General features: G+C 46.1%; 1 protein-coding gene across 1 annotated transcript; it reads right to left on the bottom strand.

Annotated features, from left to right (window-relative positions):
* Window positions 1-1,951: 1,951 nt before the first annotated feature.
* Window positions 1,952-22,593, bottom strand: LOC144584516 (uncharacterized). Its single transcript, XM_078380828.1, has 7 exons — window positions 22,491-22,593; window positions 12,505-12,657; window positions 11,002-11,105; window positions 10,577-10,730; window positions 7,504-7,607; window positions 7,079-7,232; window positions 1,952-2,734 (listed from the first exon to the last, which is right to left on the bottom strand). The coding sequence occupies exons 1-4, from the start codon at window positions 22,591-22,593 to the stop codon at window positions 10,665-10,667; spliced, it is 426 nt and encodes a 141-aa protein (XP_078236954.1). The 3' UTR covers window positions 1,952-2,734; window positions 7,079-7,232; window positions 7,504-7,607; window positions 10,577-10,664.
* Between the last annotated feature and the right edge of the window lie 3,427 nt (window positions 22,594-26,020).

Below are 26,020 nucleotides of genomic sequence, written 5' to 3'. Positions count from 1 at the left end.
TCAATCCTTTGTTACAAACCCTCCTCCATGCGTTCCACAAATGTGCTCGCCAAAACCACATTTCAAACGATTAAACCACACGAACAAAGCCACACCGAATTTATTCACATCTCTCTCAACTCCAAAAATACACCTTGCGCTACTTTAACCCAAACCCTACTTTAAAAGCTCATTTCTCACCACGCTCCCACAATGCATTGCACACCCCTTACGCCGATTTTTTAAACATTGCTCTTCACATACAGACTCCGGACCGCGCTTGGGATGGCGCTAATTAATACGAAACGAACCAGAACTGTAAACCCTAAGGAACACAAACCCACATCCTATTTATACCGATCGCTGTGACCTCAAACAATTCACCTTAAAGAGCTTTAAATACCTCGCTTCCAAATCACCGTCCCGTAATTCAGTGACAACTTCTTAGATTTTTTTTAAACATTTCTTTTCAAATAAGAATTCAAACGCACAATTACGACGGCACGAATAAGTAAACCCTAACGAACAAAAACCCACATGCAATTTACTCAAATCACTGCCGCCTACAAGATTTCAGTTTTCAGTCATTTAAATACCGCACCTCCGCAATGCCCTTTAACAATGCAACACGGACCCCTTTTCCTTTCAAAACCACAACTCAATCCCTTTTCCTTTCAAAACCTTTCAAATTTTCAAAAACCTTTCCCAGGAGATGTAAAACCCTCAAACGCTCCCCCTTCACTTGATTCGTAGAAACAGGGGCACCTCCCCAACGGAACCCTAGACACTCTTAAGCTCTTCTCTCTTTTGCTTAACCAACGAAAGAAACAAAAACCACCTCTGGCACGGCACAGTCCCTTCATTAGTACCTCGAAGGCTTCCCCGCGTAGAACTCAACCCCCCCCCAGCCCCCGCACGAGAACGACCCCGACTTGCTTTCGCATGGGAACCCGAAGTCGAAACACCCCTCAAGCGGCATTTACCTCTCCACAGCACCGCCTCCTCCCGGGTTTTTTTAAAGCCCATTGGTTGAATTCAATCCACTGCCCGATACGCCCCCCAATTAACTGGGCAGTCTCGTGACGTAGAGCCCCTCACCTCGCGCGTTTCGGATCAAAACTAAACGGGAGGGGTGGGGTTTGCTGGCTGGCCGCTGTGTCGTCAACCGGAGGAGACCGGCGGCGGCGGCGGCTGCGGCTGCTGCTGCTCTTGCTGCTTCTTCTTCGCTTGCTCCACAAGTTCGTTTCGGATTTCAGGTAGCCAAGCCTGACCAAGAAGGCCTTTTTCTTCAGATCAACGTTCAAAGTTTGTTGGGGGGGGTGATAAATTGGGTGTTCAGCGGGGCGGGGGGGGGGTGTTTCCATCTGACGAGCCCCTAGAAAAGGTTTGATCCACCTTGGCAGCCTTTTCTACACAAAGTCAATTACGTTTATTACCTTCCTTTTTAGTTGCCTGCGGTTGTTTGGAAATCTAGGCTCTCTCTGATAAAACCTATAGTCGGGGACCTGTGTTACTCTCCTGCAATTCCCCCCCCCAGGAGGGTCTCATCTACTGTCTGCCAGCCCGACCCCATCAAATAGCCAAACAACCTCTTTTTAATGGATCTTGTGCTGTCCAGAGGTTTTGGCTCAATAATTTCAAGGACTTAATGGTTTCCTCTGTGTTGCACAGACTATTAAACTACAGCTTCGTTCAAAATATTTCCTCTTCCATGATGACAGGCTGCTACAATGACTCAACCGCAAAATGAAATGAACCTGCAACAAAATGAATATGTATTTCTGAATAAAAATAGTGCTGCCTAAAAATACTGTCCTCCTATTTTGGCTTCTCGGATGAAACATCAGGCACTGGTCAATCGTAGTTTTCTTCAACTTGGGTTTCCAAATCTACTAAATAAATCGGGAACTTGGAATTTCTAATTTGGCCATTCTAAGTGTGCGTTAAAAAAAACACCAGACAAAACAACGACTTATGCAACGTTGGCTTTATTTCAGGGAATCGAATGTTGCCTAAGGTATGTTCTTTCCCCCCAAAACCTCTTTCAGTGGGTGTGGCAAAAACAAACAAAAAAATAGAAGACATTCCCAAACAGGAAAATAAAGCAGTGGGTTTGTCTCTTCTAGGCATGTACTTAATAAACAAAAACTGGCAGCCACCCCTGCCTGTGTGTTCTGGGTGGAAAAATTGTATGCAAGAAACAACGCCTAGGTTTCAAAGTGAATGATACCAATTTTCATCCAACAGCAGAATGTTAATTCAATGCTCTTGTTTAATTCAATGTTACTCCTCTCGGTGGGTATTTGAACCCAGGCTTGCTGATTTATTAACGCGCTCTCTCTACTACAGCAAACGGGGTATTTTTGTTAGCAATAATCATGATAGGACTAACGATGTTCTACAAATTTTTGGGTTAATGACTGATTTTAACTTTTAAATATTGTCTTTTAATGCTGTGAGTCGCCTTGGCTCCTGTTTTTAGCAGGAAGACAGGGTAGAAAAACGTCAAATGAATAAAATCTACACCGTGGTCTAAGTTGGAGGGCTATTTGTCAGGTTCTCTAGATGAAGCGGATTTGTAGGAAGCGATCCGGTAAGACTAAATACTTTACTTTGCCTTAACAGGAGCATCGGAGACACGAGGAGGAGGCGCTTGCAGCTTCATGGAACCACTGAAACTTCTACGAACGTGTGGAAGAGGAGCTTCCGTTTTCTCTATTAGTATTAGTGTTCTTATGCTTTATTTTCTTGTTCCCTGCCAAAAGAGAAAGAAACAAAATGCAAAGGAATGCTTTTCATGTTAATGTGCTTCTTAACGTTAATATGGCAAGCTTAGTTTTTTCTTTATTGGATGACAGGATGAAGGCAATCCCTTTGTGGGCTTTTTTTCAAGGATGCTTTGGTGTCTCTTCCTATATAGAGGAAGGTGTAAGCCTTCTATAGCTGTCTTTTCGGCAGGGGAGTTGGTGAACGAGATTTAATTCTGTATTTTTCTTTATAGGATGACGGGATGAAGGAAATCCCTTCATAGACTTTCCTTCAGAGGCTATCCAAAACAGACAGGATACACTCTGCAAGTACTTACTAATCTTCACTTGGAGACAGTTGCTCATCATACATGAGAGTGGTCGTAAGACCAGATAGGCGGGATATAAAATAAATAAATACACCCCTACCTCTAGCCTTGGATCAGCGTTGCTTCTGAAAGAGCCCGGGAGTCTGGCCTTCCGTGGGGGTGGGGTGCGGGTTAATCATATACGGGCAGTGTATCATAAGGAGCCACTGTAGGCTCAAGAAGTACCCATTATTGTAGCTTAGTAATCAATCTAGATTGGCTAACACAGTGGTTCTTAACCTTTGTTACTCAGGTGTTTTTGAACTGCAACTCCCAGAAACCTCAGCCACCAGAGCTGATGGTGAAGGCTTCTGGGAGTTGCAGTACAAAAACATCCGAGTAACAAAGGTTAAGAACCAGTGGGCTAACAGGCTCCATGTGGTCCCGTCGATGGAAAGTGTCACGACGCTTCCGCAGGACTCAAACGCGGCGGCCGGATTGCGGACTATGGGTCGTCATACTGATCGCGCCGCCCCTATATTACGGCAGCTCCGCAGGCTGCAGATTGTTTCGGGGCTCAATTTAAACAGCTGGTTTTGACCTATGAAGCCCTTTCTCTTCAGGCAAATCTTCCCAGACTGTCTGGCTACCTAAGTGTGGTTTTTAGGTGGATTTTCATACATTATACCTATGACTGGATGTTTAGTACTACTTGTGTTTTGCTTTATTCAGATTGATTTTAGTTTGTTTATTTATAATATTCATATATTGTTTTTACCTTTAATATAATGTTTGGTTGATGTAAGGTGCCTCTCTGTATTCATTGGTCCTAAATTCAAATATGGCCTTTTAATGATGTAAACCACTGTTGGATAGTCCTTGTTTCTGCTTTAACTATTGTCTTTCAACAATGTAAGTGGCATCTTTAAGGAGAAAGGGGGGCTAAAAGTATTTTAGCTAAAATGAATAAATAAATAATAGTGTCTTGGAAACCTGAGTTTCAGGATATTTTTTCCCACCTCTGCCGCTGGCTGTCAACTTTGTGCGACATCCTCTCGGTAAATGAACGTGACCTTACTCTGTTGGCGTTACCCTGCATCACCACCCGTTGCTGCCTATTTAGCGCTAGTTCGTCACAGACGTTCAAATATTATTTTTTTCTAACTTTGATTGAAGGAAAATGGAGAAAACTGCAGTTCCATATGGAACCTCCATCCTTATGAGAGCCACGTGGCGCACTGGTTGGAGCAAATGAACTATGAAACTCTGCGATCTCATGGACACAACGACACCTGCTTAAGAGGGGAAAAATAGTTATACCAATTGACAAGTACAAGCGCCTGTAAAAAGGGGGAGAAAACCAGGGGGCAGCGGGTGGAATTAAAAGCAGTAGAAATGAGCCACAACCCAAGGTGCCCTTGATGCTGGGAAGAAAAAGACGGCTCCCTCGCCTCTCCAGGGTGAAATAATAAAATAGCAACACAAACAAAAAGCCCAGAGTGGCCTTGGCTGCCAGATGGGCATTATATAAATCAAATAAATATATAATTAAATAAGTAATTAAATTAAAATATATAAAAGAAGGAAGCATGAAGAACTTCAAGTCATTTAATGTGAGGGCGACAACTACCAGGATGAGTCGTGCCCTGCATTTCCCATGGGGTTTGGAGGCAGAAAGAGGGAGGGAGGGAGGGAGGGACCGAAATCCACCCAGACCCCCTTTAATCCTTTCCTTCAGGGCCAGCCTCATGGGGAGGAGACCAACCGTAACTCTGCACATGCCCAGAGACTTGGTGGCTTTTCCCACCTTCGATCAGATTCATCTCCTGAAGGACTACAAAGCCCATCATGGGGGTGGGGGAGAAGGGTCCCAGCAGTCACCCCGCCCTCCCCCACGGGCCTCCTTACCCAGCCGCCGTCCCCGGTCGGAGCGGGGCAGCGTCCAGCGCAAGCTGGGTCTGCCACCCGCCTTGCAGCCGGAACAGCCTCTGGGTGCCGCAGGGGCAGGCCGGACAAATAATGGGGAGACACGGTGGGGAAGGAAAAGCGTGACGCACCGGCCTTTAGCGTCCCAGCGTCGCCATGGCAACGGGATGGGAAGGGGTGGGCCCGGAGGACCTGCTCTCCGAGTGCAAAGGGCTAGAAGGTCCCCATGGCGACTTGCAGGAAGAGGCGGGCCCTGAGGACCTGCCCTCTGATTTCCATTGGCTGGGAGCGGCTCCATGGCGACGCAACAGGAAGAGGCGTGCCCGGAGGACCTGCCCTCTGATTTCAGAAGGCTAGAACGGCTCTGGGGCAACTGCCAGGAAGAGGCGGGACCAGAGGACCTGCCCTGTGAGTTCTGAAGGCTAGAACGTCAGCATGAAAGGTCCTCTGAGTCCAAGCGTGCTAGACGGTGCCTCTACTCCCTTGGCCGGCCACTTCTCGGCTCCCTCTGCTGGCAGCCTCATGCCGGAGGACCCTAGCCATTTCAACCCCCCCCCAGGCTTCCCGGCTGGGGGAATTAAAAGCGCGGCTCCTAAACGGCTCCTGCTCGATGGGGGGGGCATATCCTGAGAGGGACCTAGGAGGAGGAGGAGGAGGTGGAGGTGGAGGAAGAAAAGGAAGGGCGCCTCGCTCTCCCAGGGACCGGGGAGGAGGAAACCTCCTCGTGTCTTTTTTTCCTGGTTCGTCTCCCAACGTTCAAGAGGACGACTGCAATTCAATGAACTTTCGGTGCTTGTCTATTTCACCTGCTTTTTATTAGTAACCCCCCTCCCCTTTTCTCCTTTATCAGCCACTTGTAAAGGTGGTTTTAGATATCTGTAATTTCTCATTTGAACTAAGCGTCCTTTCTTTAAATTAAAATATTTGTGTGCCTTAATAAGATTACTGCATGAAACGGTAATAAATAAATATAGTTATAAATGATTATTATTGTTGCAGTTATTGTTATTGTTCTTCTTCTTATTATTATTGCTTTTTGCCCTACTGTCCACGCTGTAACAGGTGGCAATTTATTTCTTTATTTCTTTATTCTATTTATACCCCGCCTATCTGGTCATTTCGACCACTCTAGGCGGCTGTTTAATTGGTACACTGTTTAATCGGAAAGCTACCAGATGTCTGCGCCTGGATCTTTTTTACCGTTGTCCACACCCCGGAGCTGTGGGTCTTTATGATGGCAATTTTAATTGTATTTTAATCGTATTTGAATTGTATTTTAATCATTTTATATTTTATTGTATTGAATTTTAATTGTTGTAAGCCACCCAGAGACCTTTGGGTAGAGTGGGAGGCATATAAATTATATAAATAAATAAATAAACAAACAAATAAATAAATAAATAAATAAATAAATAAATAAATAAATAAATAAATAAATAAATAAATAAAATAAGAGAAGAAACTCATGGTCCCAAAGCCGTTTCCTGAAGTCTAAAAATTAACACTCGCGCTCACACAAAAGAGAATGCAGGTGGGGGGGAATGAGAATTTTCAGGTTTTATTGGCAACCCTTTTGCATATTCACCATTACCCATTACCCATGCAAGTTCAGATGTAAAACCGGCCGGCGATGAACGTACTTTAAAGAAGACACTTTACTAGGATATTAAGAAACAGATGATTCCAATCCCCCTCCCCACCCTGCCTTGGTGGGCCCTTTCACTGTATTTTTTTGAGATTTAGAGAAGGGAGTGGGATCCTATAGTGCCACGACCGAGAGCGTAAGGAGGTCTGTGTCTCTTACAGATGGGCTGAGACTCATGGGAAGAATGCAGGGAAACGTGGGTGCGTTTGTTTTAAAGAACCCTAATAATGGATGACAGACTCCTCTGAAGCACTGCCGCCTGAGCTCTTCGAATAAATACAACAAAGGCAGAAAGCTGTCTGCTGGCAGCCTGAACAGGGAAAAAGAAAAGGCCTCCTCTGCCTGCCAGATCACGGCGTAGGGCGAGAGGGTCCTCCAACCTTCCTTCGGCCCTGCTCCCCCCCCCCGTGCGCGCTGGAGGAGACAAGAACAATAAAAGCCAGAAGAAGAGTAATAATAAAATAATAACTTACATGAAACACAAAGAAGACGGTCACGGCACTCAGCCCCGAACTGCACTTTCTCTCGTCCTTGGCGGGAAAGAAGGGGAGATGGAAGTCCTCAGGAATCTCCACCTCGGGACTCGAACCCGAGCTGGGAGGGAGACTGGAGACAGCTCGCCATGTCCTGCAGGCGTAAAGGGCCGAGAGACATACGCACCTGTACACACATCTGCCTTAATCCTTTTTTGTTTTGGACCGGCCATCCTAACGGCAAGCTTGAAAACTGCAACTCTGTGCATGCCCAGGGGCGTTAAAATTACCCAGAGCGGTTTTTTAAATCGTTATTTCACACCTTTCTTCTCTGTTAACAACTACAAGGGCCGTCACGGGGCAGAGGGGCTCGTGACAGACCCGCGTGGTATGCCTACCGTCCCGCCGGCCCCCTGCACACTTACCCGCCGACCTTTCTGGATCCGGTCGTTCCTCGAGGTTGCAAGGTGGCGCAAACGAACGATGAAGCTCTGCATCCGCGTGAACGAGCTCACTGAAAGAACGACACCTGGTTCGGAAGGGAAAATCCAGTTATTCCAAATGAGAAGTACAAGCGGCTGTGAAAAGGGGGAGAAAAGCGGGACCAGGGGGTGGAATTAAAAGCAGTAGAAATCAGCCACAAACCCAGGTCCCCTTGATGGTGGGAAGAAAAAGACAGCTCCCTCTCCTCTCCAGGGTGGAATAATAAAATCACAACGCAAATAAACTGGCCAGAGAGGCCTTCGCTGACAGATGGGCGCCATATAAATCACATAAATCAATAAGCAAATAAATAAATAAATAACACACACACACACACACACACACACACACACAAGCACACAAAAATACAGACATGCATGCACGCATACTTACATGCATACATAAAAAATAAATAAAAGAAACAACCATGAAGAACTTCAAATAATTTAATGCAGTGAAAAGTGAGGGAGATGACTGCAAGGCCGCAACGCAATCGCAACGCAAACAAACGGGCCAGAGAGGCCTTGGCTGCCAGATGGGTGCTATATAAATCGCAGAACAAACAAACAAACAAACAAACAAACAAGCACATGCATCAATAAATACATGCGTGCATACTTACATAGATAAAAAATAAATAAAAGAAACAACCATGAAACACTTCAAATATTTTAATGCAGTGAAAAGTGAGGGAGACGAGTACAAGGCCGAGTCCCGCCCTGAATTTCCTATGGGGTTTGGAGGCAGAGGGAGGGAGCGAAATCCACCCAGACCCCCTTTAATCCTTTCCTTAAGGGCCAGCCTCGGGGGGACGAGACCAACTGTAACTCTGCCCATGCCCCAAAACTTGAAAAATCCCGAAGACCGCCTTTCCCACCTTGGATCAGATTCATCTCCTGAAGGACTACAAAGCCCATCATGGGGTGGGGGAGAAGGGTCCCAGCAGTCACCCCACCCTCCCCCACGGGCCTCCTTACCCAGCCGCCGTCCCCGGTGGGAGCGGGGCAGCGTCCAGCGCAGGCTGGGTCTGCCACCGGCTTTGCAGCCGGAACAGCCTCTGGGTGCCGCAGGGGCAGGCCGGACAAATAATGGGGAGACACGGTGGGGAAGGAAAAGCGTGACGCACCGGCCTTTAGCGTCTCAGCGTCGCCATGGCAACGGGACGGGAAGGGGCGGGCCCGGAGGACCTGCTCTCCGAGTGCAAAGGGCTAGAAGGTCCCCATGGCGACTTGCAGGAAGAGGCGGGCCCTGAGGACCTGCCCTCTGATTTCCATTGGCTGGGAGCGGCTCCAGGGCGACGCGACAGGAAGAGGCGGGCCCAGAGGACCTGCCCTGTGAGTTCTGAAGGCTAGAACATCAGCATGAAAGGCCCTCTGAGTCCAAGCGTGCTAGACGGTGCCTCTACTCCCTTGGTCGGCCACTTCTCGGCTCCCTCTGCTGGCAGCCTCATGCCGGAGGACCCTAGCCATTTCAACCCCCCCTCCCAGGCTTCCCGGCTGGGGGAATTAAAAGCGCGGCTCCTAAACGGCTCCTGCTTGATGGGGGGGGGGGCATATCCTGAGAGGGACCGAGGAGGAGGAGGAGGTGGAGGTGGAGGAAGAAAAGGAAGGGCGCCTCGCTCTCCCAGGGACTGGGGAGGAGGAAACCTCCTCGTGTCTTTTTTTCCTGGTTCGTCTCCCAACGTTCAAGAGGACGACTGCAATTCAATGAACTTTCGGTGCTTGTCTATTTCACCTGCTTTTTATTAGTAACCCCCCTCCCCTTTTCTCCTTGATCAGCCACTTGTAAAGGTGGTTTTAGATATCTGTAATTTCTCATTTGAACTAAGCGTCCTTTCTTTAAATTAAAATATTTGTGTGCCTTAATAAGAATACTGCATGAAACGGTAATAAATAAATATAGTTATAAATGATTATTATTGTTGCAGTTATTGTTATTGTTCTTCTTCTTCTTATTATTATTATTATTGCTTTTTGCCGTACTGTCCACGCTGTAACAGGTGGCAATTTATTTCTTTATTTCTTTATTCTATTTATACCCCGCCTATCTGGTCATTTCGACCACTCTAGGCGGCTGTTTAATTGGTACACTGTTTAATCGGAAAGCTACCAGATGTCTGCGCCTGGATCTTCTTTACCGTTGTCCACGCCCCGTAGCTGTGGGTCTTTAGGATGGCAATTTTAATTGTATTTTAATTGTATTTGAATTGTATTTTAATCATTTTATATTTTATTGTATTGAATTTTAATTGTTGTAAGCCGCCCAGAGACCTTTGGGTAGAGTGGGAGGCATATAAATTAAATAAATTAAATAAATAAATAAATAAATAAATAAATAAAATAAGAGAAGAAACTCATGGTCCCAAAGCCGTTTCCTGAAGTCTAAAAAGTATCACTCGCGCTCACACAAAAGAGAATGTAGGTGGGGGGGGGAATGAGAATTTTCAGGTTTTATTGGCAACCCTTTTGCATATTCACCATTACCCATTACCCATGCAAGTTCAGATGTAAAACCGGCCGGCGATGAACGTACTTTGAAGAAGACACTTTACTAGGATATTAAGAAACAGATGATTCCAATCCCCCTCCCCACCCTGCCTTGGTGGGCCCTTTCACTGTATTTTTTTGAGATTTAGAGAAGGGAGTGGGATCCTATAGTGCCACGACCGAGAGCGTAAGGGGGTCTGCGTCTCTTCCAGATGGGCTGAGACTCATGGGAAGAATGCAGGGAAACGTGGGTGCGTTTGTTTTAAAGAACCCTAATAATGGATGACAGACTCCTCTGAAGCTCTGCCGCCTAAGCTCTTCGAATAAATACAAGAAAGGCAGAAAGCTGTCTGCTGGCAGCCTGAACAGGGAAAAAGAAAAGGCCTCCTCTGCCTGCCAGATCACGGCGTAGGGTGAGAGGGTCCTCCAACCTTCCTTCGGCCCTGCTCTCCCCCCCCCCCCCGTACGCGCTGGAGGAGGCAAGAACAATAAAAGCCAGAAGAGGAGTAATAATAAAATAATAACTTACATGAAACACAAAGAAGACGGTCACGGCACTCAGCCCCGAACTGCACTTTCTCTCCTCCTTGGCGAGAAAGAAGGGGAGATGGAAGTCCTCAGGAATCACCACCTCGGGACTCGAACCCGAGCTGGGAGGGAGACTGGAGACAGCTCGCCATGTCCTGCAGGCGTAAAGGGCCGAGAGACATACGCACCTGTACACACATCTGCCTTAATCCTTTTTTGTTTTGAACTGGCCATCCTAACGGCAAGTTTAAAAACTGCAACTCTGTGCATGCCCAGGGGCGTTAAAATTACCCAGAGCGGTTTTTTAAATTGTTATTTCACACCTTTCTTCTCTGTTAACAACTACAAGGGCCGTCACGGGGCAGAGGGGCTCGTGACAGACCCGCATGGTATGCCTACCATCCCGCCGGCCCCCTGCACACTTACCCGCTGACCTTTCTGGATCCGGTCGTTCCTCGAGGTTGCAGGGTGGCGTAAATGAACGATGAAGCTCTGCATCCGCGTGAACGAGCTCACTGAAAGAACGACACCTGGTTCGGAAGGGAAAATCCAGTTATTCCAAATGACAAGTACAAGCGGCTGTGAAAAGGGGGAAAAAAGCGGGACCAGGGGGTGGAATTAAAAGCAGTAGAAAGGAGCGAAAACCCCAGGTCCCCTTGATGTTGGGGAGAAAAAGACAGCTCCCTCTCCTCTCCAGGGTGGAATCATAAAATCACAACTCAAATAAACTGGCCAGAGAGACCTTCGCTGACAGATGGCCGCCATATAAATCACATAAATCAATAAGCAAATAAATAAAAAAATAACACACACACACACACACAGACAAGAACACATAAATACAGACATGCATGCACGCATACTTACATACATACATAAAAAATAAATAAAAGAAACAACCATGAAGAACTTCAAATAATTTAATGCAGTGAAAAGTGAGGGAGATGACTGCAAGGCCGCAACGCAATCGCAACGCAAACAAACGGGCCAGAGAGGCCTTGGCTGCCAGATGGGTGCTATATAAATCGCAGAACAAATAAATAAAAAAACAAACAAACAAACAAACAAACAAACACATGCATCAATAAATACATGCGTGCATACTTACATATATAAAAAATAAATAAGAGAAACAGCCATGAAACACTTCAAATATTTTAATGCAGTGAAAAGTGAGGGAGACGACTGCAAGGCCGCAACGCAATCGCAACGCAAACAAACGGGCCAGAGAGGCCTTGGCTGCCAGATGGGTGCTATATAAATCGCAGAACAAATAAATAAAAAAACAAACAAACAAACAAACACATGCATCAATAAATACATGCGTGCATACTTACATATATAAAAAATAAATAAGAGAAACAACCATGAAACACTTCAAATATTTTAATGCAGTGAAAAGTGAGGTAGACGACTGCAAGGCCACAACGCAATCGCAACGCAAACAAACGGGTCAGAGAGGCCTTGGCTGCCAGATGGGTGCTATATAAATCGCAGAACAAATAAATAAAAAAACAAGCAAACAAACAAATAAACAAACACATGCATCAATAAATACATGCCTGCATACTTACATATATAAAAAATAAATAAGAGAAACAACCATGAAACACTTCAAATATTTTAATGCAGTGAAAAGTGAGGGAGACGAGTACAAGGCCGAGTCCCGCCCTGAATTTCCTATGGGGTTTGGAGGCAGAGGGAGGGAGCGAAATCCACCCAGACCCCCTTTAATCCTTTCCTTAAGGGCCAGCCTCATGGGGAGGAGACCAACTGTAACTCTGCCCATGCCCCAAAACTTGAAAAATCCCGAAGACCGCCTTTCCCACCTTGGATCAGATTCATCTCCTGAAGGACTACAAAGCCCATCATGGGGTGGGGGAGCAGGGTCCCAGCAGTCACCCCACCCTCCCCCACGGGCCTCCTTACCCAGCCGCCGTCCCCGGTAGGAGCGGGGCAGCGTCCAGCGCAGGCCGGGCCTGCCACCGGCCTTGCAGCCGGAACAGCCTCTGGGTGCCGCAGGGGCAGGCCGGACAAATAATGGGGAGACACGGTGGGGAAGGAAAAGTGTGACGCACCGGCCTTTAGCGTCCCAGCGTCGCCATGGCAACGGGACAGGAAGGGGCGGGCATGGAGGACCTGCTCTCCGAGTGCAAAGGGCTAGAAGGTCCCCATGGCGACTTGCAGGAAGAGGCGGGCCCGGAGGACCTGCCCTCTGATTTCAGAAGGCTAGAACGGCTCCAGGGCAACTGCCAGGAAGAGGCGGGCCCAGAGGACCTGCCCTGTGAGTTCTGAAGGCTAGAACGTCAGCATGAAAGGCCCTCTGAGTCCAAGCGGGTAGACAGTGCCTCTACTCCCTTGGCCGGCCACTTCTCGGTTCCCTCTGCTGGCAGCCTCATGCCGAAGGAACCTACCCATTTCAACCCCCCCCCCAGGCTTCCCGGCTGGGGGAATTAAAAGCGCGGCTCCTAAACGGCTCCTGCTTGATGGGGGGGGGGTCATATCCTGAGAGGGACCGAGGAGGAGGAGGAGGAGGAGGAGGAAGAAAAGGAAGGGCGCCTCGCTCTCCCAGGGACTGGGGAGGAGGAAACCTCCTTGTGTCTTTTTTTCCTGGTTCGTCTCCCAACGTTCAAGAGGACGACTGCAATTCAATGAACTTTCGGTGCTTGTCTATTTCACCTGCTTTTTATTAGTAACCCCCCTCCCCTTTTCTCCTTTATCTGCCACTTGTAAAGGTGGTTTTAGATATCTGTAATTTCTCATTTGAACTAAGTGTCCTTTCTTTAAATTAAAATATTTGTGTGCCTTAATAAGATTACTGCATGAAAGGGTAGTAAATAAATATAGTAATAAATGGTTATTACTGTTGTAATTATTGTACTTCTCCATGCTTTTGGCCCTACTGTCCACGCTGTAAGAGGTGGCTATTACACAGTTTAATTGGAAAGGTACCAAAAGTCTTTGTCTGGATCTTCTTTACCGTTGTCCACGTCCCATAGCTAGAATAAGACAAGAAACTCTTCGTCCCAAAAATGTTACCTGAAGTCTAAAAATTAACACACGCACTCACACAAAAGGGAATGCAGGTGAGGGACGGAATGAGAAGTTTCAGTTCTTTGGCAACCCTTTGCACATTGAACAGGAAAACTACCCATGCTAGTTCAGATGTAAAACTACCCAGCAATCAACGTACTTTAAAGAAGACAGTTTACTAGAATTTTAAGAAACATACTGATTTTCTTCATTTATTTAATTTGTATCCCACTCCCATTAGTGTCACAGCACTACTCTGGGTGGGTAAAGGCTCATAAAACAGGAAAAAAAATAGAAAAATTAAAAAACAATTGTAACAACTGATAAAAAAACCAACAACAATCAGGCAGGACTCCTGAAGCAGAAACGGTCCACACTGCTGCTTCGGGCATTTAGGTTCCCAAAGTTGATCCGCTGAACAGCGTCTGCAAACGTAGGTGCACCTGATAGAACTTCTCATTGCTCTGGTGAAGTCTGTTCCGGGACACAACTCCCTTATCTTTCTAAATCGGCCAACGTCACGATGCTTGTAGGCCCAGGGTCGTCTCGGCTCCTGAAGACGAGCGCAGAAAGTCCGACTGCCACACAGGCATGACAGGAACAGAAGGCCTTCCCAATATTATTTATTCCAATATTATACATGCATGTTCAAATATATTGGCACCCGTGCAATTCTGTCAGAAAATGCAACCCTTCTCTCAGAAAATTGTTGCAGTTGTAAATGTTTTGGTACTCACAAGTTCATTTCTTTGGTTTGCAGTGGAACAAGAACAGAGAAGAAAAATCAAATCTGATACAATCCCACAGAGAAACCCAAAAATGCACTGGCCAAAATTATTGCCAACCTTAACTTAATATTTGGTAGTACTCCCTTTGGAAAAAATAACTGAAATCAATAGCTTTCTGTAACCATGAATGAGTTTCCTCTCTACTGGAATTTTGGACCTCTCTTCTTTTGCGAACTGCTCCACAGCCTTCAGATCTGAAGGATGCCTTCTCCCAACTTGTGTTTGGAGATCTCTCCACAGGTGTTCTATGGAATTCAGATCTGGACTCATTGCTGGCCATTTCAGAACTCTCCAGCGCTTTGTTTGTAACCATTTCTGAGTGCTTTTTGAAGTGTGTTTCAGGTCATTGTCCTGCTGGAAGACCCATGCCCTCTAGTGGAGATGCAGCTTTCTGACACTGGCCACTGCATTGCGCCCCAAAATTCTTTGGTAATCATCAGATTTCATGATACCATTCACTCAGTCAAGACGTCCAGTGGCCAGAAGCACGAAAGCACCCCCAAAACATCTTTGAACCTGTGAACGGGTCCTTCTCCTGCCATGGGGGTCCCCCGGCAGGCGTGGAAATGAGGGATGGAGGCTGGCTTAAAACTCCAACAGATTCGTTTTTATTATTCAACACCTCTTGTTCAACAGCTTCAAATGGGTCTATTAAACTTAACTCTGGAAGAATCTTACAACTTCAAACTCATATTTCCGGTGGCGTCCAGTCGCTTCTCACATTGGGGCTAGCCCAAACTGCTCACGATCCGTCATTGGCCTCAAAGGGGTGGTCTGAACTGTGCAGATCGTCCCACAACAGGGATGCCTCGCGCAGTCCCCCTTGCACGCCTGCTGAAGTAAAGAGGGACTGGGACAAATCACCCTCCATTCCCCACGCTGGTTGCATGGGTACACGACCACTGTCCATTCTAATGGCTTAAGGTCCCCTTTCGCTGCATTATCTCCCACTGGATCTGGTAGCAGTCCTCCTCCAGTGTGGAGATTAGGAAACTCCTTTAGCAGTCCAGTTAAGTCTCCTTGCTCTCCGCCTCCGTCTGTCTGTACTGCCTTATCCTTCCTTTCCTCCACTGGTCTGTCCATTATTTGAAAAGCCCGCACATTTCCCCCCACATTTAAGACCACCTCCCAAGCAATCAAATCCTGCTCCTCCCCCTTATTGTCAGCTAGGCAAACGTCTGTCGCCTTCCTCTCTGTTTCTTTTAATGGGATGGGGGGGGGAGCTGTTTCAAGACCTTGTATCTCACATCACCTATACTAAATATATCATTTTTCTGTAGAGAACCTTCTCCTCTATGGTTGTGGAGAGCGCAGCACCACATGCAACAAGGAGGGACCATACTCCCATCATCTAGTGTCATTTTGCCAGCTAAAAGGAAGTGGCTTTCCCTCACCACTTCATGCACACATGTTTCACAGAAATTGTAAAAATGGCAGCAGCACAGGACCAGCAGTATTTGCTTCCAATGATGAATCTTTATAAACACGTGTTGCTTCTGATGGTGTGCTGCCTTCGGTGTGGATATAAAAAAAGACAAAGAAAAGAAATAGTGTCTCAGCTACTAAGTGGGGTAGAAAAATGATAACAGACAACAACAAAAGGCAGAAGTGCTTAATTCCTACTTAATTCCTGGTTGTTGTTTTTCTCAAAAGACAGTCTATGACCCTCCAGGCAAATGAGAAATACAAGTGGAAGGGACAGGATTGCAGCTTGAGAATTGTAAGCAAATATTCAAGGAATATCTTATTACTTTGAACAACTTCATATCTCCAGGTTTGGATGAACTTCCAAGGAAATGACTAGAGAACTCTGAGAACCACTTTCTATTATTTTCTTGAAGAAATGGAAGATGGGTGAAGTCCCAGAGAATGGGAGGAGGGCTAATGTAGTCCTTATCTTTAAAAAGGAGGAACCTGAGAACTACAAACCAGTCAGCCTGACATGAATCCCAGGGAAATTCTGCAGCAGATCATAAAGTGGTGATTCTGCAAGCATCTCGAAAACAATATAGTAATAAGTAGATGACAACATAAATTTGTCAAGAACAAATCCTGCCGGACTAATCTTATCTCCTTTTGGATTGGGTAATCTCCCTGGTGGACTGTGGGAATGCTGTGGACACGATACAGTTTGACTTCAGTAAAGCTTTTGACAAAGTGTCCCATTATAATTTAATTGGCAAGTTAACTAGGTGTGAGCGGGATAGAACAACTGTCAAGTGGCTACGCAGTTGGCAACAGAAGTGTACTTGGAGAGTGGTTACTAATGGCTCAAACAGGGGAATATTTACCAATGGCTCAAACTGGGAGGAGGTAACAAGGGGGGTTCGGTTTTTCCTTTTTTGTAAACTGTCCTCCTGAGTAGAGGCTTGTCACTAAATAAATAAATAAGCATGCACTCATAAAATTAATTGTAGCCTTTCATGTTCAGCCTTTTAGCAAGGCTGAACATGAAAAATCTGCCACCTCAATACTGACAGTAGCGTGGAGTGGAAATCAAACTGGGCACTATTTGCAAGCTGCCGGGTGTGGAATTAGACTGCTTGCTGCTAGTGAGGGTCTGAGATCTGAATTCCAGGGCACTTGCACTCTTGACCTGTTGATTATTTGTGAATATCCAGTCTGGACCAGTGTTATTGACAAGGACCTCCAGATGTGCTCCTTTAGATGCATTATCTCTCCTCCCACCCCAGTAACCTGTCAGCATGTTTCCAGCCAGGTGGTTTTCACCTAAGTGCCACAACAGCTTTTTTCATCTGCCCCCCCCCCCTTTCAGGACCCATTTGCTGAAGCTGAGTTTTCATGCTAGATTCTCTTTAGAAGGTCTGTGCCTGCATGTGTGTACTATGACACAGATGTCCCCAAATACCAAAGAGGAAGCAAAGCAAAACACACCACACCCAGATTGATGGGGGAAAGAACTGGACATGTCCTCTTTCAAGGCTGTATTTTGAAAGTGTAAATTTGGGGGGGGGGGTTAGAAAAAAGAAAAAGAAAAAAGCAAGAAAGATTCCTGACCAACTAATATTCAACAGTTTTAAAATACATATTAGACCATGTACATTGCCATTTGCTTTTAAAAAAGGAAAGGCTCTGTGTGTGTGTGTGTGTGTGTGTGTGTGTGTGTGTGTGTGTGAGAGAGAGAGAGAGAGAGAGAGAGAGAGAGTTAGTGAGAGAGAGAGAGGCAGAGGGAGAGTGTGAGAACATTTTTTTTCAAAAAAAGAAAAAACATGAATGTACACACATTACATTTGTTTGGCACTGTTATGATCTTTTTTTAAAAAACATTTTGTTAATATTGATCATATTTTATACAAAACTGTAAACTATTTTCAAGTTTGTTTATTTTTAAACATTAGTTCAATGTCTGTCAAAAACTGTCATTTTTAAAGTAAAAAGATCACTGAAAAGAAAAGCCAACCAACATAATAATAAGGGAGACAGTTTTTGAAAAGACACTCATGAAGCAATTGGTGAGCCTCCACTTCCTGTCCCAGCCACCTCCCTGCTGAAGAATGTGGGGTTTCGATGGCTGTCCAGTCACAGGCAGTGGCTGCATGGGAACAGGAAGTATATGCTCACCAATCGCATTTTCACACCTGTAGAGTAGACAAAGATGGCTCTTTAGATTGTTTTATTTTATTTCTTTTTCCCCTTTTTTTCTCTTGCCTTTTTATACAAAAAAGCCTACATCTAAATCACTTTGCTAGAAACATTATTTCCTTTTCTCATTTGTACACTTTTAAAGCAGAATCTGCTTTTGTGGGAAAAAAGAGAAAGAGAAAGAGAGACAAAGATCAAGGACTTATTTCATGCAGAAAAATGCAAATGAAAGAAAGGTAATAAAAAACTGGTGTTTTCCCTTCTTTTTTTTTTTCTTTTTCTTTTTTGGAAACACTGTACAGGATGCAAAGTAGCCAGTCAGAGAAGGTTAAAAATGATCCACAGCAGTTTTTTTCTGCAACATATCCTCTTGGGTCATGACAGCAACATAGGTTTCCTCCGCCGTTCACTGGTTGTATTTAATTCCACACCTGCTGGGTGAGATGTTGATTCTTTATGAAGTGTCAGCAGAGGCGGATGCATCTCAAAGTGTCCAAAGAAATCTTTATTCTCACCTTGTTCACGGGTCATACCTCTGCCAAGCTCACACCCATGATGGTGTGACCTTGCGCCTCGTGTCTCAACCCACCTGTTCACTGGGGTGTTCTCAGTCGTGCAAAACGGCCATTTCTGTTTGCTAAACATGCATACTACATGCTTATAACTTATGTGATGAGAATTCACATGTTTAATGATGAAATGATAAGCAGCAATGGATGTATCTACACAAAAGATACCACCACTGGGGCACTGAGCCGACAATTTCTTACTAATACCTGGAAAACATCCAGATCTTCCTGTCTTTTAAGAAGCAAAATCACTATTTGCCGAATGAAGACCCCTGTCTAGCTTGACTGAATCCAACTGGCTCCTCCTTGACTAGGACGTTCTCTGTAGAGCAGAAGAGTGTCTATCCTCACTCCTCCAACTGCTTGGTCCAGGAAACATTTCAGCAATTCACTTATTTTTGAAGACTTCTACTCAGATTCAGCTGCTTGCCTCTCCTCATTGAACCTGGGTTCAATGAAGGGGAAAATAGCATTCTCTTTCTTCAGCCCAGTCTGGAAAGGGGCTTGACTTCCCTGGTCTGATGGTAAGATCAGTAGGGAAAGAGTCTTGCCACAAGAAACCCACATGCCAATGGTGTTTGGAATACTATCTTGCAAAGACTGAGAAGAATTATAAAATCAGAAGCACCACTTTTTTTTTACCACTCCATGGCAAGAGAGAACCCACCAAAAGTCCTCTTTTGGTACCTTCTCTCCTTCACAGTTTCCCCTCATGTTGCACAAGGAGCCATAAAGCAAGCAGCAGGAACCACCGCAAACATGTTATTTTTGCCGTGGCATTCTGGATGCCCAGCATGGCAAAAGCAGGGGCCGTTCCACACAAAGGCCCTTTCCCATGGCCTTGGACAGGCATTTCATAGGGACTCCATAGGACAGGCTTACTCAAAGAGGTGCCATTTGGTTTTTGTCTTTTTTGGTCCCCAACTGCCAGAATCTTCCAAGAATTCTCTAGCCACAGGTTGGGAGTTCCAGCTCACAGACCTGGACCTACAAACACCTACAGAGACCTACATTACTCTCACTGGACCAGGAGCTAGATCGTAGGCTGCATGGCCAAGGCCCAGCCTTGCTTCTTGCTATTAATATAGAGAAAAGAAAGCTGTCATGGTGCTTCCTGGGAGTTGTAGTCATGTTGCCTTTCTAGCTCTATAAAGACTGCTAAAATGGGATTTGGGGAATTCATGGAATATCACCTTCAGATGTCTTCAAACATTCTCCCAACCAAACCTTTGCAATCACTTTCAGTAAGTAAATAATGGTTTCTCTCAGACATGACAGAGAAAATGCCAAAGGAGGGCCAAGCTTTCTTGATACTGTAGTTCAAGGTATTTATGGGTCTGGTAGTTTCCTGAAAGGCATCCTGTATGGAGCATAATGTAGGCAGGGAGAGTACCAGACCTGTAATGCCTTTGAGTAAACAGAGTGCATAGCTCTGCCTAGCCATGACTTCTGTCTTCATTATGTCCAAGGGAAGCTGTTATTTCTCAGCTGAAAGTGATTACAGATGCCTGAAAGGACAGGGGATTTTTCCTTTCCTTTCCTTTCCTTTCTTTTGGTTTTGGATCAAATCCCCTGACAGGAGAATTCCTGCAGAGATCTGGAGCCTGTACACCTTGAAGACTGAAAAAAAATGTCCATGCCTAGAAATGGCCTCCTGAAGAACTGCGATCTCTAGGAATAACCATAGCAGCTTCCTTTTTTGTACAGCTATGGAGCCTGAGATAGGCCCTGCTCCAGGTGAGCAAAATGTAGGCGTTTGCTGCTGTATGGAGGCCTGGGGCTGTGAGTTCGAAATCCCAGAATTCTGCCTGGGGAATTATGGGAGCTGGAGTTCAAAAATCCCAAATAACACCCCCCAGCCACCCCCACACACCTCTTGTGATATCAGAAAGCAAAAAGGGAAGTCCTCAAATTACATTCTGGCTTTGTGTGGTATATGTGGAGGAGCCTTTAAGAGGCTTGCCTTGTCCTGCTCTGCTTTTAGCTGGTGGGAGAGCTTTTCAAGCAGAAAGTGAAGAAGGATGGGTCAGACAAGCATTCTGAAGGAAAGGAGGTGCCACCCTAGAAATAAAGAGGTGAAGGCGGTATGTCCCGCTGTTAGAGTGCCCAGCCTGATTTTTGGCTCTGCTGCCGCCCCAAGTCTCAGCAAACCTGCCTATTTTCTCTTTTTACATCTATGTAACTTTTACCTTCTCCAGCCTCTCCTCCTGAAACATGCCAAGACTGTCCTGGGTCTATCTGACAAGACGGCCACTCTTTTGTCCACTCTCTTGCAGTGTGCTGATGGGGGAAAAGCTGAAGCTGCTGGCATCATTGGTACCTTTACAGAATGGTGCAAGGATTCTACCCCCAAATGTCTCTTGTACCAGTAATAAAGCGTGCCCTGAATCTCATTACGCAATCTATTCCTGTGGTCACAATAGCGTGCCTTCCTTCCCTCAGCCAGTGTAGCATAATCATTCACTGGAACGCTGCAAACTATGTGGCAAAAGTCATACTATAATGCCCTCTGTGCAGACCAGGAGGCCCTGGATCTGTGCTGGATAAAGCTCAGTGATCAGCAGCACTGATAAGAGAAATGTGAAGTGGACATTTGGATGAAGCCAGGCATCAGGGAGGGGAAAGGGGAAAGGGAAGGAGGACGGTAACACAACCTCCTTCAAACATCAAGCAAAAAACTGTTCTCATTTCCCTCCTTCCACAGCTTGACTCCCTTCAGATCCATACCTGCTGAGTTCCCAGAGAGTCCAACTGCTTGGCCATTGGGCTCAGGAAACACAGTCACACTGTAAAGGCCTGGATGGAAAGTGTGCTGGTTGAGAGGTCTAAAGGAAGAAAGCAGACATTGTCACACTTTCCCAATGGTTTTGTGGGCTTATTGCATATGCGCGCACGTACACACACACACACACACACACACACACACACACACACATCTCTTTATTATGTTCATTTTGGGTACCTGAAAAAAGGCCACATGCACATTGTGTCGCCATTACCCAGGAAGAGGTAATGGCTCACGGAACTGAATTTAAATCAGTGAATTTCCTTTGAAGTTTTAGATTGTAAAATATTGTTTTACAATATTAGTATTCAAAATTAAAATTTTGATACATGAAAAAATAATGCTAGAGTTCTGACACTGATTTTCACAATCAGGATTGTTGCACAGTCGGTCTCTGTGTTTGCCTACTGATGGCATCACTGCACAGGAAAAACATTAAAGTTTTGGAGAGGACAAAGATTTCCCCTTTGAAGTCTGGATAGGAGAATATCCCTTGTCCCTCATACACCTGTCCACCACCATTATTAGAGTGATTTTCTTTTCTTATGTTTCAGACATTACTTGCCTGCTAATGGCCTTTCAGGAGAAGGTGGACGTGGTCATCTCAGAAGCCTAATTTAAGGCTCCCCCTTACTCTGGAGTAAGAGTTGTCTTAGAACCATTACTTCTTGATTATAGGGAGGGGGGAGTGGTTTATGTATCACCTTAAAATATCATCCTTATTCTTTAGTCGTTAGGCAATTATGAACAGAAAGAGGTCTGCATGCACCAGAATAGGGACTGGGCCAGAAAGGGACAAAAGTTTACAATGTTCTGGGAGGTGAAGTGCCAAGGACCAGCTGGCATCAGCAGCCCATCTACAGAGTGTGGCTTGTGCCCATCGTCCACCTAGAAGTTATACAGCCCACATGCTGTGCCCTGCTCTGAGAGAGTACCTTGGCCAAGTCACACTGGATGTGAGGTCCAGGAGCAGATGGCTCTTGGGCTGAAACAAGGCCAGAGGAAGGCTTCCGTCAGGGCTTGCTTGGCAGGGTCCCTGTGCTAGTCAGGGGGTGGCTTACTGGGTGGCACTACAGCACGGCACCATTGCCTTGTTGCAAGTCACTCCGATGGCACATGTCTGAGACCGAGTCTTACTGCAGACTAGCCACATGTCTTTGCATGGCAGCTGCCTCTGCAACTGGGGACATGATGACCACTCCTCCTCCTCCTCCTCCACCTGAGAGCACTCTGAGCCCATCCTGTTAGCCACAGAGGAAGGCAGACAAGGTCTTTCCTCCATGCCAGGGGACGTGCTGCCCCTAAAAACCATTGGGACATGTCACACGTTTGCTTTCATGGCAAGACCTGTCACTGTGACACCTGGAGAGAAGCTTGCCTGTGAAGCTGCCACAGATCATTCCGTTTTTGGGACATGGACATTCTTCCATGTGGTGAGAAGGTGCCCAAACCAAGACTCTGGCCACTGACTGAGAGCCCCTCTGTTGCCCACTTCCTTTCAGCTAAAGCAAATTAGAGGCAATTGTAGCTTTGACAACATACCTACAAGGGTGTGTTTTTCAAAAGTGCAGCTGTTTGATGTACTAAAACTCATGCTGCTCAGTGACATCTCCACCTTGGCAACTTTTTATCTTTCATAATGTTCTTGAATAAATATACATCTTGTTTACATGAAAATGAAGAGTTACACCACTATTAAAAATCTCCCAAGAAAAGCCAGAGGACAAACCCCTCTCCTCCCCCCTCTGTTGCCTTCAAAAGCTCCAACCTTAGACTGAGTTAGATTATGTTGGCCTTTTCCAGCTGCATATGGTCTACCCAGATGGCCAGTGGTTCTGGTGGGGCTTGAGACCCAGAGAAAGAAAGGTCTTTCCCTTCTCAAGATGCTGCCAGAGACTGGTTCTGGGGCCTTCTGCACAAAAACACAGGCTCTGCCACCAAACTGCTCCCCGCCCTCTAATCCCTTCACTGCCCCAATGAGGGAGACTCAGATGCCCTCTGTGTCCCTTCAGGACCAGCCCCACCTCATTAGCCATGGTGACTCTTTGTGAGTCTTGGTGCCAAAGATCTGAGGCTGTGTTTGAATCCTGATATCAATATACAGTAGTCTCTCTCAGAACTACCTCTGCGCCTGACCCAACCACTTCCTCTTCCCTTCAGACCCCAAATCAACTCCATGTTCGTTGACATGCCAGTTACGTCAGGATGCCATAAACCAGAGGCTTCATGTCTACATATCCTGACAAACCTATGCCAGCCTTAACATCTCACACTTCCTTTGCCAGACTTCTTAAAGACTTTGCAGGCCTGCCAATGTGTCCTGCTGTCCACCTGCAACAGAGGAAATGGGGAGCCAGAAGCAGTTCTCTGCTTAGATGCAAGGATGTGTCATGCATATCATACACATCTTGCCTTGCCATGAAGACCTTACTCACCCCTGCCTCTTCCATGTATCTAGAAGATTTCCTCTGCAACTAATATTTGGGATTTCAGGTGCAGCTCTGCCTCTAAAAGCACACCAAGTTGCCCTTTTCTTTTCCTACCACCAAGCATTTCATTCACACATTCATTTGCTTTCTTTCTCCCCCGCTCCCTGAGGAAGAAGTAGCATGAACAGAGATGGAAGGATTGAGAGGATGGTGTTCCCAGTTCATAAAATTCCCTGAGTGGTGGCTCTGTTTTGTGCCAGCAGAAGAAAATGAAGCACACATGTTAATTTGCATTGTCCTGAGATTTCTGACATTCCTTTATCCTTTCCCTCCCTGTCTCAGAAAAAGGAATACTGGTAACTGAAAGCCTAAACCTAAGGCCTCGCACTCATCTAGGAGGTTCAAACTACAGGGCCAGGCAAATTTCATTTAGCGGCAAAAACCCAGCCCAGGATTCAAACCAAGAGCATTTCTATCTGAGGTGCTTCAGCAGCAGACCAAGAAGCCTACCTTCTGCACCACAAACCTCCAGATCCTATCAGACAACCTCCTTCCTCCTTGGCTGTTGCTGCGTCAGCATCAGAGAAGCAGCTCATGTGGGAGCTTGTGTGGATTAAGGAGGCCATGCAGAAGAAGGCAAGGAGGCAAAGGAAACCAACCTCTAAAATGTCTCTAAGAACGCAGAGCCCATCCTCTGGCAAGGCCAAAGAGTCCAGAGGACAGAGAATCGAGGCCCAAAGATGGAATGCCAGTTCAGGCAGGTACCCATGAAACAAAGACCCCTTGGTGGCTTCCAAATGGCCAGGATGGCAGCTGAGCAAATCCTTGACTTGGAATAAGAGAAATGGAGGCGGGTTTGGCAGCTGTGGCAGCTGAAAGAAAGACTTCTCTGCATGGCAGCCTATTCAGATAAAGTGGGAGGTGGAATGGACAGCCCTGACTGTGGAGTGGCTGATGGGCTTTCCTTACTGGATCACTGACCTCCTTTCCTTGTTTTAAACTGAGATGGGATGGTGTCAGTGAAATTCGCACAACTGATTGGGAGCAATCAGATCTGGAGAGTGTCTGACTGCACAGTCAAAGGTGTGCCTGTGTTAAGAGAGAAGACAGCTAGAAGACAAGATGTCTTGGCACTAGTTTCAGTTGTACACTTTTTGAAGATACTTTAGCAGGAGGAAGGTGACATAGTTTGATATATTTTGATCACCACTTTTGCTTGGCTTGACCTATGTAGTAACATGTGTTTAGGCTACAACTAAAGCTCAGATGCAAATCACGGAAAGTAACTGAAGCTCCATGGATCAATGTGTTGCCCTGCTTCTGAAGGATAAATGTTCCTTTTCCCCTGTCATCCCAGGTAATCTGACCAGCAGACCATATTGTGTCCTGGGACAAGAAGGCCATCTGTTCACAGGTAGATGCAGAGAGATGTAAAACTGTCCCCCCCCCCCTCACCACTAGGGAGGCTGGAAAAGTGGATATTAAGATGAGAGGGAAGGAGCTTTCAGAAGAGAACAGAACAGAACCCATCATAGCAGCTGGAGGGAAATGCAATCAGAAGTAAGAATATTGTCGCTGACAGGCATGTAGCACTTGCTTCTGTGAGCTACTGAGGCTGGCCCTAGGGACATTTTGAGATGTTCTCAGTTCTTGCCTCTTGGCACCAAGGAGGCCAGTTGAGAGGCAAAGGGAGATGGCAGAAGATGATGGAAGGGCAAATCTGGATCAAGGCAAAGAGTAGTAAATGAATGCTAGGCCAAAGCAGCAGCAGCAGCCCTTTCTGGCATCCACAGAAGGGTGCCCTTGGACCACGCCTTGTGTATATCTGGGCTTATGTGTCACAAGGCATTGGCTGGCAAGACGAAACATTCTAGGCCAGCATTGCCAAAGCTAAAAATGGCACCTCTATGACCATGAGCTCCTGCAAGCGCTGCAAAGTCCAGAACAGACTCTCTAGCCTTTTGGCTGACTTGGGAGGCTTCCAAAATGCTTACAGGATGCCAGGACATACACAAGCATTTCAAGGTGAGGTGGACACACCAGGGAAATTATCTTTAGATGAAGTGCGACGTCAGTGGCCATGTCATGGGGCAGGTACTAGCACCCTCCTCCCTCTCTGCTGCAGAACTGTGTCTGGAGGAGTTGGGCTCTTGGATCATCCCTCACTTTCACTGGCACACACAGCCCGGCTTGGGCACTCAGCAAGAGGTGGTGGCAAATCCAGCTGCCACACCAAAT

The sequence above is a fragment of the Pogona vitticeps genome, chromosome 11, assembly GCF_051106095.1.
Source record: "Pogona vitticeps strain Pit_001003342236 chromosome 11, PviZW2.1, whole genome shotgun sequence".
Lineage (NCBI taxonomy): Eukaryota > Metazoa > Chordata > Lepidosauria > Squamata > Agamidae > Pogona > Pogona vitticeps.
The sequence above is the reverse complement of the archived record's forward strand: the minus strand, read 5'-3'. Positions and strand labels throughout refer to the sequence as shown.